Source organism: Mastacembelus armatus, chromosome 4 (assembly GCF_900324485.2).
Source record: "Mastacembelus armatus chromosome 4, fMasArm1.2, whole genome shotgun sequence".
Classification (NCBI taxonomy): domain Eukaryota; kingdom Metazoa; phylum Chordata; class Actinopteri; order Synbranchiformes; family Mastacembelidae; genus Mastacembelus; species Mastacembelus armatus.
In genome coordinates this window covers 11,841,520-11,853,881 of record NC_046636.1, presented here as the reverse complement: position 1 = coordinate 11,853,881, position 12,362 = coordinate 11,841,520, and the positions used below count along the sequence as shown (strand labels likewise).

The window sequence follows — 12,362 nt, the reverse complement described above, 5'->3', positions numbered from 1 at the left end:
TTGAATACCAAAAAATGAAGACTAGGGTGAGATGAACGGAATGATGAACTAACTATAAATGTTTTCTAAAACATTCACCTCTCCAGCAAAACCTGTTTTCCTGGACTGTATATAGCATGCTTTAGTATGATTATATGCTATAATCCAAAGATATATATAAAAACACAATAGGATTCACTTGTCTCATTTACTCTAATAATAGTAATATAAATGAAAAGCCTAGTGAAAGAATTTCTTTACATTTTTTCCTGCTTATCCCCCCATTAGTGTTATACATATTTTGTTTACTGGGCTGTTTAATACAGCTATCGCCAGTTATAAGCAGGATTAATAAAAGCAAAGAAAGGTATGTAAGAAAAAAAACTTTTCAGCTCAAGACTGAGAAAACAACTACATTAAACATGCATTGAATTAAATTTATATATAAATACTAAGACATTACTCTTCACTTCAGAACATATATATGAAATGCATTATAGAGCATATAGGCCACATTGGTGATGGCCTTGAGCCTCAAGACCTGCCATAGGATCTAACACTGGAAAAGAAAAGAAGGCTATTCAAAATGCAGGGATGTGGGTTTCCTGAAAGCTAAAGGTCATGTGTGTGTTGTCAGATAGTTTAAAAACTCTGTGACTTAGTAATGTGCCCAAGCAGCTGGGTCAAGCAAATGAATTAATCACTCTTTATCACATTGCCCTGTTCATGCATCATTGAGCCAAGTTTTTGAACTCTATATTCAGGGTCAGGTTCAGGGTTTATTGTCATTTTCACATGTAATACATGACATTCAGCTCATGCAGGCAACAGAAACGTAATTCCTACTAGACCAGTGAATTAACTGCCCAGTGAATTGAATTTTTGTTTCACCAGACCAGATAATCTTTTTCTTGAGTGCTTTAAATGCTGTTTGACAAACTCAAAGCAGGTTGTTTTTGTGGTATTTACTCCAAATGTTTTCCATTTGCAAAATGTTTAGATAATTCAATTTTTATTTTTTAATTAATTTGAAATAAGACAAATAAAAAAATAAGGACACAATAAGGACTGTGGGACACTTTTAGTTTCCATTGTTTAAGTTCACTACATGTTCATTGTTTTACTACAATGTCGTTTGTAGTTTGCGCTGTATGAAATTTGTCCCTTGTCATGTCCCGTACATAAACTCAGAGTAGGACAAGTTGGATTCGTTTGAGTTCATTTGCTTTTAAGTCCTCCCGTCGCTAAAATGTCCCGGCTTGTTGTGATTTTCTCGTCGATTCTTGTTGTCTTCAGGGCCAATGCGTGTCCGTGTGAGAGGCCGGAGGTCTGTCAACAAATCCGTGGAGAGAGAGACTTTGAGGTAGTTCACGTTAACTTAACCTTTCTCCTCAGTGCATTTCGTGTTTAAAGCTGGTTTGACGTTGAGTTGTTGAATCTCCAGCTTTAGCTCAAAAGACCTCACATATGTTTTGGGTGCTCACTCCAAAATCAGTACAAAGCTGTGAAAACTATGTGACCTGATCAAAAACACAGGAATAGCTGCTAAAATAAGCCTCGACACACGTAGTCTATTTTGACAGGTGTATTAGGACATTAGGATAGCAAATCATTTAAATGGGTGTTAATGAAATATCAACTCCAATGCTGTAAGAAAAACAGTTTGGCAATAGATCAAACTAAATTAAAACCTTACAGAAAACATTGAAATAAAAACCTTTAAAAGCCTTGAAGTTGTGCAGTGGAGAACCTGATAAATCAAAAAATATGAACTTTAGGATTTACTCTAGTAATAGTGCAGCTAAAATAATACATTTCTATCCATTTCCTGCCGTTAAAGGTTTTTTTAGAAACTGAGAGCTGTTAACACCTCTATAAACACCGCTCACTGCATGTTTATAGGTAATCAAACCTATCTGTAGTTTCAGTAGCTTTGGCTTTAGGCTGCTGTTCCTCTTTATATGTGCTGTGCTGCATGATATTTGAGAAGGTTCCCCTTTTTGGGCACATGTGGCCTTTTGGACTCCTGTTAGTTGTCTCATATCAACCCTTTTGTAGCTGTGCAATCATCAGTGTATGGAACCCCTGTTTACAAATGCGTATTCAGCTTAATGTGTGTTTGTTGTAACTAAACAATAGTGAACTGATGGGAGATTAAAAAAAAAAAAATCAGAAATCAGAAGGGCTCTGGTAACTTTCTGACATTTTAGAGGCTGGACAAAATGATGAATTAACTTAACTTAACTTAACTTAATTCCCTTACTAGTCCCACCATGGGGAAATTCTATTACCACCCAAAGTGCACACACACAGTAGTGAATTGACCTATAATAGATAATCAATGCGGTCGACTGTATTATTTGGAGTTAATATTCCAGAGAGATGACAACCACTAAAAGACACAGTACAGTGTTTTGCTTTTGAGGATTTATCAGTTAAAAAAAAAAAAAAGCATTTTTAGAGTGGTTATGTGTCCTAACAGTTATGACTTAGTGTGGCTTCCCTGTTTTCAGTTGTTTGTTTTTGATGTGGGAGGAAAGACATGGAAGTCCTACAACTGGAGCATGGTGACGACGGTGGCAGCGTTTGGAAAATATGATCCAGAACTCATGTGCTATGCTCACTCCCATGGAGCACGAGTAGTCCTCAAAGGTAGATATGTTATCGCTGCACAAAAGTGGATTTTTCTGTGTGGAGTCTTTGGTTTGACAAAAGTCCAGGGCTGAAGGTGTTTTAGTGTTTATGGGGCGGTTGTTCTAATTACCATTTTTCTCTCCCTGTTGGTGGTAAAAGGTGATGTTCCCCTGTACTACATTGTGGACCAAGGTAACAGGACAGCATGGATAGCAGAGAAGGTCAGTTTAGCAAAGAGTCAGTTTATGGATGGGATCAACATCGACATCGAGCAAGCAGTGGAAGAGGGGTCCCCCGAGTACCATGCTTTGACAGCCCTGGTCAAAGAGACCACTGAGGCGTTCCACAGGGAGATCCCAGGATCTCAGGTGAAGAACGTGTTAAGTGCTGTAAACCTTTCATAACCTGCCTGGTCTGATAAGTACATATTAAAAATCCATCTTGTTGATATTTATGTTATCCTGATCTGTAGGTGTCATTCGATGTTGCTTGGTCACCTAAATGCATTGACAAGCGCTGCTATGATTACGTCTCAATCGCTGAATCCTGCGACCTGTTGTTTGTCATGTCCTACGACGAGCAGAGCCAGATCATGGGAGACTGTATTGCAATGGCAAACGCCCCGCTCTCTCAAACACTGAATGGTTTGTTGTCCTACGGAGTAGTAATAAATGACAACAAGTCATCTTGTCGATGCAAAACTACACATCACCACTATATGAAATGCCTCTCATTGTTTTTTTTTTAAGGTTATGATCAGTACTTAAACTTGAAAATTGATCCAAAGAAGCTGGTGATGGGAGTGCCATGGTACGGCTACGACTACCCCTGCCTCAACCTTTCTGAGGTAAGATATTGCTCACTTAGCTTCAGGAACGGAAAACACTGTTGGATGCATTACCATAAAATATCAGTCTCTGTTGTACTTGTGATTAGTGCTAATAAACACATGCAAAGATACTGAACTAAAATCATGGTGAAGCTTGCACCTACTTAGCATCAGCTTGTTGCTTGTTTTTGTCATTGTGAGCATTCCTCCCAGTGAGACAGACTTAGTGATATGTTCCTTCATTACAACCTCTAGTTTATTTTGAGCTGTTCATAATAATTCATAATCAACCATGAGACTGCTGTAAGTACTCACTAATGTGCCTTGATCTGAAGCTCATAGTTACCAACAAATGTACTATTTAATACTGTTTATGCAATGTATGGTGCAGACTATGTATGTATTGTGGTGGTACTTTTATGGAATTTGTTGATAGAAACAAAACCTCCAGTTCAATGGTTTAATGAATTGTTTCAAACATTTAAAATTACCTATGGATTTATAGCCTCTGGTAGGAGTAGATTAGATTAGATTAGATTAGATAAACTTTATTGATCCAACAGGGACATTCCTTGGTCACAGTAGCTCAGTTACACACAGACACTCTTGAAAAATATTAAATAATTAAAATAGAACAGAATGTAAAATATAATGAATAGGTGAATAAGTATATAATAATAAAGCAGAAAATACTAAATTACTAAAATACAGTATACACAGTAAATATACAGTATATACAAACATATATAGTTAACGACATAATATAAGTAGTTAACACCACAGAAGAGAAGAGACTACGGTGGAGGATGGTTTAGTCATCTGCTGCAAAGGGGGGAGTTATTAAACAGAAGGGTGGAGAATGGTATGAATGAAATCCTGTACCGTTCACTGACAGTGGAGCTGGATGAGTCTGTTGGAGAATGAGCTCCTCTGACCCTATATGATCTGGTGAAGTGGGAGTGAAGAATTGTTCATGATGGAGAGCAGTTTGTCCAGTGTCCTCCTATCCCTCACTGACTTGAACATCTCCACGTCCCTGCCAACAATGTGTCCTGCTTTCCGGATCAGTTTGTTGATCCACAGCAAAGTAGAGGGCACTCGCAACCACAGACTGGTAGAAAAGCCCCAGCATCATGCTGCATACATTAAAGGACCTAAGCTTCCTCAGGAAGTAGAGTCTACTCATGCTCATTCTTGTACACAGCATCGCTGTTGTCCTTCCAGTCCAGCCTGCTGTTCAAATGAACCCCCAGGTATTTGTAGTAGTCCACAACTTCCACCTCCTGGCCCTGGATGATGATGGGCTCCACTGGTGTCCCCTTCCTCCTGAAGTCCACCACCAGCTCCTTGGTCTTCTCCACATTAAGGAGCAGGTGGTTGGCCTGGGACCACTCCACAAAGTCTCCAATCAGTATTCTGTACTCCGCCTGTCCATCCCTGGAGTAGCCAACTATATTCTTTGGGAGCTAATGCCCTGCTTGTTTTTCAACTATCCCTGCCCTTCCAGCTTCTCATTGGCTGAACACACCTGATGCACATAATCAGCAGTGGGCAGGGCAGGGATAGTTGGAAAACAAACAGCGCAGTGGACCTCAAGGACCAGGGGTGACTACTCCTGGTCTATGGAATACAGTCTGACAGGGGTGGCCAACCCTGGTCTTCAAGAGCCACTGCCCTGCTTGTTTTCCTATCAACACTCCCCTTCCAGCTTCTGATTGGCTGAACACACCTGGCCCAGGTAATCACCAGTGGGTATTGTAGGCATAGTTGGAAAATAAGCAGTGTAGTAGCCCTCAAGGACCACCCCTGCAGTACAAATATAATAAAACTTGCCTTGACTATTTTTACTTTCACAGCATATTTTAAGCTGTGTCAGAGATTTAAACACAAATATCTTTTCCCGTGACAGGAGGGAATATGCTCTATAGCCAAAGTTCCTTTCCGTGGAGCAAACTGCAGTGATGCAGCTGGAAAACAGAAGACATATAAGTGGATCTTAAAGCAGGTCAACAGCTCGTTGACTGGAAGGCTGTGGGACAGCAAGCAGCAGGCTCCCTACTTCAACTACAAGGTGCTTTTATTTTTTATTTTTTCATTTTAACTTTTAATTCTGATATTTTACATGTTAACTGTTAATGGACTTTCTGGGAAAGTGGGAACACACCCACTTAGTTGGCCTGCAAATGCTGTGATATCTGAACATTTGGATTCAGTGACGTATTTATTTTGTGCCACATTAGGGGCGTGGAGTATGAAAGAGGATAAGATTTAGCAGAGAGAAAATACAACACCAATGCATTATTACTTCAAAACTGTACGCTGCAGTGTTCTTCCTGCACAATAGGGTCTAAAAGTCATCTTATGTTGGTCTCTTATTTTGACCATAAATATATAAATTCTCTCTGTCATGAGTCCCTCTAAATTATAGTAGTGTCATTGTAATTTGCTGGAGTACTTAAAAATATACGACTATGTTTGTGTTAGATGTTTCGTTGTTAGCAAAGGGGGGGTGCCCATTTCATGGTTTATTTGTCTTTCTGCCAAGTTCGAGGTTCACTTCTCCTTAGTCCTAAGAAATTACGACTCAACAAATCAGCAGGGCATTTCAGGCAAGGACTTGCCGGCACGGCCGCCCAAGTGACCACAGTGTCACTTCTCAAAAAAAAAAAAAAAAAAAAATCAGCTCTTTAAAGCAGCAATAAAACATTACTGGTGAATACCTTTTTGTTGGGTGCAAAAGACTTTGCATAGCACAAGATGGTGACATCTTGAGTTTATCTTTTTTCCACTGTTTTTAATTTTGTTCTCAGGACAAGGAAGGACAGATTCATCAGGTTTGGTATGATGACCCACAAAGTATTTGTCCCAAGGCGGACTCTGTGAAATCCAAAGGTTTGAGGGGTATTGGCATGTGGAACGGCAACATCTTGGACTACAGCGATGAACCTGTCTCCAGGCAACAGACTGCAATGATGTGGAATGCCCTGTTAGGATGCTAGCTGGGATACACTTCACACTGCTGCAGACATTTACACCACCTTTGAGCCCACTCCTGTTTGTTGCTAAGTCAATATATCCCTTTGTAGCAGTGACGGGGTGTGACTTCTCTCTGAGTTCAGGGATGCATACTTACGCTTAGAGTTTATTGTGGTTTTTATCACTGTTGTCTTTGAATGTCTCACATTCCTCTGCACTAACTAAAATAAATGGGATCCCCTTAAAAACACCAGCCAATCTTTTTAATGTCACGTACAGAAGTATTTTTGCTTGACCCATGTTGAGATTGCTGAGATCTGTGCACTTTGATTTTGTACATAATTTACACAAATTTGTACAACATTTTCTGATAAACCTCTTTAAAGTTGAAATTATATAACTATAATTATATGCACTAAAAGTCAAATGTCTGTTAGATATTTGAGTATTTTTTCCTTTAGCAACAAGCTTCTACCACCTAAAAAATAAGTCAGCAGTGATGTAATAATAAAATGTAGAAAATGAAAGCACAAAAATACAAAACAGAAAGCTACATAAGAAGTACAACTGCATAAAATCCCAGCAGAGTGAAGGCCTGAAAGCAGATGTAAGCACAGTTCTGTGCATACAATGATGGATTAGATGGAGGTGTTTTGAACTTGCAGTCTGTCTCCTGTGGTATTTCCACAACTGACAGAGGACATGGGCCCAGGATGAGAAGACTGGTTTTTCTTCTGGGCCAGCTCGGCCTTCAAGGCCCTCAGCTCTGTGGCAGCCTGTTTCCGCAACTGCACAGCCGTTTATTAAAAAAAAAAAGACGATTTGTGAAAACAGACATATCTTTAGTAAGCAAAAAAGTAGTGATAACATCTATGAGAATAATTATTCTCTAATATCTCCTTACCAACTAATATATCAGCTATGATATAAGTTTATAGTCATATTTTGATAGGCAGAAAATCATCTACCTTTATCTCTGTTATCAGCTTCATCTTGGCATCTTCTACCTTCCTCCTCAAGTCGTCAATCTCATGGCTCTCTGTCATGATCTGAATGATGAGCTCATTCTGAAATAAATGATCTTTCCTTCAATTATTTATATGAATTCTACTGTTTGGTGGCTTTCAGCCAACACACACTTTATTAGATAATAACCATGACACACTGTATGGGACTATATTGTATTTATGCTCTCTTTTCCTATGTGGTGAAACAGACCAAAAATACATCAAATAAATATAACTTAGGGTTTACCTTGATAGAAGATCTCCCTTGCCGTCTTGGCTTCCCTCTGTTGTCTCTGACCTGGAGCTGGTGCAGGAGTTTGTTGTAAAATGTCTCCAACTCTTGTCTTAAGTTTCTCAGGTTCTCTTCCAGAGGTGCTGTGGCCTTTTTGGTTTCAAAATATTTCTTTTTCCAACCATCACGTGCTTTATGTTTAAGGAGGAGAGAAGAAAGCACCAAATTGTAGTTATTTTTGATTAACAGATTCTCTTATCATTTTTTGGATAAACTGTATTTTGTGCTCACCTTGGTTCCTACGGTGTCTGTTTTGGGCCAGTAAGTCTTTCCCCTTTCTTAGCAGCTCTTGTCTTGTCCACTCCAACTGCTTTCTCTCCTCCCTCACTAGTTTGATTTCCTCAATCACTTCCTCTCCTAACAAAAATGTACCATATCAGTTGTCTCAAAAGAAGAATGATCGTTAATTCTTGGTATGTGGGCAAAGTTACAGCTTACTGTTCGTCTGAAAGCCTGGAGAAGCAGTAGTTTTATGGGTGGCCGGTGCCAAAACTAGACCTGGAGGTGGGGAGGTACACCGAACAGGCCGCGACAGCACAGCTGGAGTTTCTGTCACCTTAACACAGGCAATAAACACAGGAGCACATTATTTAGCTGAATAGATTTTCATGTATTTGTGTGGATTCAAGTCCTTTGTTCATTTCAAATGCTAGAGGTGGAATTTGTAGTAATCACTGCACCAAACCACTTAAGAGAGACTGTCTGTGTCCTGCTGTTTTTTAAAGCCCTGTAAAAATATTTCCAGGACAGTGTCTCGCACAAACTGTTCTATATGCTAAGGAAAAGCTGAGACATTCACTTCTTCATTAGTTTTAGTTTCCTGATACAGTAATTCAATACATTACCCCATTTGTTGATTTAGACTTCAGTGCATGTGCATCTTTCGATTTCCTAAGCCTGTAATTAGACAGGTTGTTAGAGCACACCAGTACTGATACTAACTGCAGAGTACGAATATGGCACAGATATGGTTTATATCAGTATGCTGGCTGCACAATACCCATCTGTGAGGGAGAAACCTGAATCTCTGTCCTCCAGGGACTCCGCTACTCCTGAATCTCTGGCTGCTCTGGTTCTTCTGTGGTAATGTGTCTTTTTGTTGCAGGTTTCCTCTGTCTCCTTCAGCTGAGCTGAATGGGGTTCACGTCGTTGTAATGCTACTGAACAAATAAACTTAGTACCATAGTGAGAAATCTGGAAGATTTGTTTTTAAAAGGACTAAAAGTTGCGTGGATAGGAGGCTTCGACCAATTTAAAATATACAAGATTAACCAAATTACAAAATGCCAGTGCTCAGAGCCTCAATGAAGAGAAATAATAGCAGTAAACGGGAGCGATTTGGTAACAAAACATCAGCAGGGTCTTGTTTTATTATTCAAATTGGCTGTCTTTGCCATACACTCATTTGCCTTGTGATAACTTCACAGAAGAGTTATGGGCTCATGAGTATGCCATGAATGACAAATGTTAGAGGAAGAACTTAAACCTGATTCCTTGCCTCAGTGCAGAAGTTACATTTGTGTTATTTTAAGTTTTACCTTTAGTCACTGAAACAAGCAGTGGTGCCCCTTGATTCTCCTGCTTGGCCCAATCAGGCTTGTTGGAGGAGAGACTTTCCTGTTCATTTTCTCCCTCTACCTCTGAACAACTATAGCCCTGCTCCTCATCTTCATCCCCCTCTTCTTCCTCCTCCTCCTCCTCTTCCAGGGTGGGGGAGGGAGGTGGCTGATGGGAAAACTGGGGGATGACAGGGAATTTAACAGGCTTCTTTGTCTTTGTTCGTGCTGGCAGGCTGCACATCTTGGGAGGGTGGTAATATGTGTGGTGGTCTGGGGAACTGCTGCTGGTGTCTGGGCTGAGAGACTGTGAGCAAACACTGCTGTCATTCTCCACATTCGGCAGCAGGTAAAGCTCCGGCTGCGGTGCCTTCCAACAGGAGACAACAAGACATTATCAAAGCCAACATGGCACCCAACAAATCCTATTTGTTGATTATGATTGTCAGATAAACAAATAAGACAACATCAAACGGCATGTAGAGGGAACCACTGGTAATCTACCTGTTGTGACTAGGACTGCAACAGGATGACTTTAGATATTTTGGTTATTTTTTAAGACAATTCTGACTTTTAAATGTAAAGATGGAACAGAGATTTTACATACATATGGTGGAGCGAATGTTTTCACTTTGAGATCCCTCTCCTGTTTACTTTTAACCTGTAATAGGAAAGAATCTGGTTGCTGTAAGGGTTAAAGCAGTAAAACCTGTGTGCTCTCTCTCACACATGCTTTACACCCTTTAGGGTAGCAGGTTGAATAGTGAACTTGTTAATCAAACTGTCTGCATTGTTTTTGTCTCTGCTGTCTGCCTGGTGAAACACAACCAGCTATAGAAAAGTACACTAAAGAGCCAGCTGCACTCACCAGTGCCAGACTGCGTCCCACACATTTCAGGAAGGAGAATTTGTCGATGCTCTTCTCCGTGCCAAGGAGAGCACCCAGCTTGCTCCTCAGAGTTTTAAGGGTGATATCTGGATAAACCCTAACAACACAGTGATAAAAGAGCTATTTGAGAGCTGAACAATGTTTTCTGACAGCTGTTGGGACTAATTGATTTGCAGAGAGACTCTATAGGCAAAACAGGACAAGTATGTATTTGTATACATTTTAATAGTGTATCACAGCTGACATCTGGAACCACTACAGTTGCAATAGTAACTCTGAAAAAATCTAATGTAATTATGTCTTTGCTTTTACCTAAAATTGATTTTCATATAATTGACATAAAATGTGTTTATTGTACCAAAACAGAACTTTTCACTAAATTATCTATTCACTAAAATTTCCAATAATCAGTCAGCAACACAAATCTGAGATCTTTGTTTTTGGAATCTCCCTTTATAATACAGATATTAGAGTCTCTCTGCATGTGTGCAGCTACACTATCCTAGTCCATATTTATATGTTTTAAAAAGTTATTGTTTTTCAGTGTGTATATTTGATAAAACAGCAGTTTCACCTGATGAAGCCTGCAGATATGAAACTCTCTATGGCTTCAGCAGGGACTTTATTAAGCTTCACATTCCACTGGTCATCTGGCACATAGAGGACATGGAGCTCCACAAACTAAACGCATAAACAAATGTTTTGAAAAATATGGCTTTATGTATGTGCATAGTGCAATGGCATCATGAGCAAATGCCCATACATTGCTCTATGTCACTTAAGGTTCACTAAATTCTTCAACTGAGCAAAAACTTTTCCTATGATGCATAAATTCCGTTAACATACCTTGCAACTGGCCGGTCTCCTGTCTTCTTGGTATCTCGCGGACTCGTAGGATAGCTCCATTCTCACTGTAGTTCAGCAAAGACAACCTGAGAGAAGCGTTTTTTGTTTTTGTTTTTTTGTTGTTTTTTCTGGACTGCTAAGTAACAACAGTGATGAAGACAGTCGTCCACTGGTGTTTTTTATGAGAGTGCCAGCAGTGGTTGCTCTGGTGCTGAAGAAGTTAACTAGTAAAGAGAAGCTTATCCCATCTGTGGTGACGAGAGCTGACACCGTCTGTGCCTTCCATTCGTGTTTGTAGTAATGTGCAGCTATATATTTAAAAAAATTTTAAAGATTAAAAAAAACTTATTTAATAAGTTCTCAGGTTTTAATTTCACTGTGAATAACTGCATCAATATTGACAGATGTGCTTTTAATTTTTTTTTAGAGATTTCAAAGATTCATTCAGTTGAATTGTTATACTTTTGACAAGTCAATTCAGTAGCGATGGTGTAATCATTTGTGTGTTTAGATCCAAAAAAGATTATAATATTAACCGCTTAATAAACGTGATGTGGGAAAAACATTCTCACGTTATACTGATAATAGTCTCGGTTTATGTCAAGTTATTTGCTGTTTTTGACGTTGTCTTTCATGCTTGGCTATCCCGCGGTAGTGTGTTCACCACTAGAGGGCACCGCTTATATTGATTTGGTGATGCTTTTGGATACTGTCGGAGTTGTCGAAACTATTACGTTAATCGAGAAAGTTTATTTCTCTATCGAAAACGTAGCTGTTTTTGACGTGATGTTTAAATCACCGAGACCAACCAAACTACGTAGACAACTGACGAGAAATCTTAAGTTTAAAACAATTTTTTGGCATACAAACGAATCAAAGCGCAAATTACGTGAACGCTGTTTCATTTTCACTACTCTGATTTTTTTGCAAATAACTAAAACGATGGTAGTTTGCGCCTGCTATTATTTGAACCAGTTTCTGAATAACGTTTTCTGAATACAGTGAAGGCAAAAATGGGCGACAAGACTCCTGTAAGTTTACGAAGAATAATTGTGAAGGCAGCAGTGGCGGGCCTTCCTAAAAACAAAACAGGTGTTTTGCCGAAAAGTGACTCTGCTAGAAACTGCTCAAAGTCCGCGGGAGCGCGGACAGACTGGTAAACGTTCTTGTGTGATGTGACAGAGAATTAGTCAAGAGCTTCGGCTGACACACTGTTGTGTTACATTATTATTTGCATAAAAGTGTGTGTTATGAACTAACTCGCTGAATGATTCATTCATACATTTTATAAAACTGTAACCATCTGATTAATCGCAATTTTGGTTATTCTGACAATTGATTTTGGGCCATTTAA

The 12,362-nt window shown here is 39.4% G+C and overlaps 2 protein-coding genes across 4 annotated transcripts; one reads left to right on the top strand and one right to left on the bottom strand.

Moving 5' to 3' along the window:
• The first annotated feature begins 1,157 nt into the window (after positions 1-1,157).
• On the top strand, positions 1,158-6,668 carry ctbs (chitobiase, di-N-acetyl-). Its single transcript, XM_026323201.1, has 7 exons — positions 1,158-1,342; positions 2,493-2,631; positions 2,773-2,981; positions 3,086-3,257; positions 3,363-3,460; positions 5,352-5,513; positions 6,253-6,668. Exons 1-7 carry the CDS (start codon positions 1,229-1,231, stop codon positions 6,439-6,441), a joined length of 1,083 nt encoding a protein of 360 aa, XP_026178986.1. The 5' UTR covers positions 1,158-1,228; the 3' UTR covers positions 6,442-6,668.
• A 245-nt stretch (positions 6,669-6,913) lies between these two features.
• On the bottom strand, positions 6,914-12,327 carry spata1 (spermatogenesis associated 1). Of its 3 annotated transcripts, none has more exons than XM_026323197.2 (12): positions 11,009-12,327; positions 10,737-10,843; positions 10,142-10,259; positions 9,881-9,934; positions 9,256-9,643; positions 8,718-8,877; positions 8,563-8,614; positions 8,156-8,273; positions 7,949-8,074; positions 7,673-7,848; positions 7,387-7,485; positions 6,914-7,206 (listed from the first exon to the last, which is right to left on the bottom strand). In XM_026323197.2, the coding sequence occupies exons 1-12, from the start codon at positions 11,066-11,068 to the stop codon at positions 7,057-7,059; spliced, it is 1,608 nt and encodes a 535-aa protein (XP_026178982.1). In that variant the 5' UTR covers positions 11,069-12,327; the 3' UTR covers positions 6,914-7,056. The 3 variants fall into 3 exon arrangements, with proteins under 3 accessions (XP_026178982.1, XP_026178984.1, XP_026178985.1); XM_026323199.2 differs by having other exon boundaries at positions 8,718-8,874; XM_026323200.2 differs by lacking the exon at positions 9,881-9,934.
• Positions 12,328-12,362: the final 35 nt, after the last annotated feature.

Bases quoted from the DNA above. Each gene is read 5' to 3' on its own strand.
- spata1 (XM_026323197.2), bottom strand. From the start codon at position 11,068: ATGGAGCTATCCTACGAGTCCGCGAGATACCAAGAAGACAGGAGACCG. The intron at 10,844-11,008 runs GTATGTTAACGG...TTATGCGTTTAG, and splicing joins GGAGACCGGCCAGTTGCAAG to TTTGTGGAGCTCCATGTCCT. The intron at 8,075-8,155 runs GTAAGCTGTAAC...CATTTTTGTTAG, and splicing joins TCCAGGCTTTCAGACGAACA to GAGAGGAAGTGATTGAGGAA.
- ctbs (XM_026323201.1), top strand. From the start codon at position 1,229: ATGTCCCGGCTTGTTGTGATTTTCTCGTCGATTCTTGTTGTCTTCAGG. The intron at 1,343-2,492 runs GTAGTTCACGTT...CCCTGTTTTCAG, and splicing joins GTGGAGAGAGAGACTTTGAG to TTGTTTGTTTTTGATGTGGG. The intron at 2,632-2,772 runs GTAGATATGTTA...TGGTGGTAAAAG, and splicing joins AGCACGAGTAGTCCTCAAAG to GTGATGTTCCCCTGTACTAC.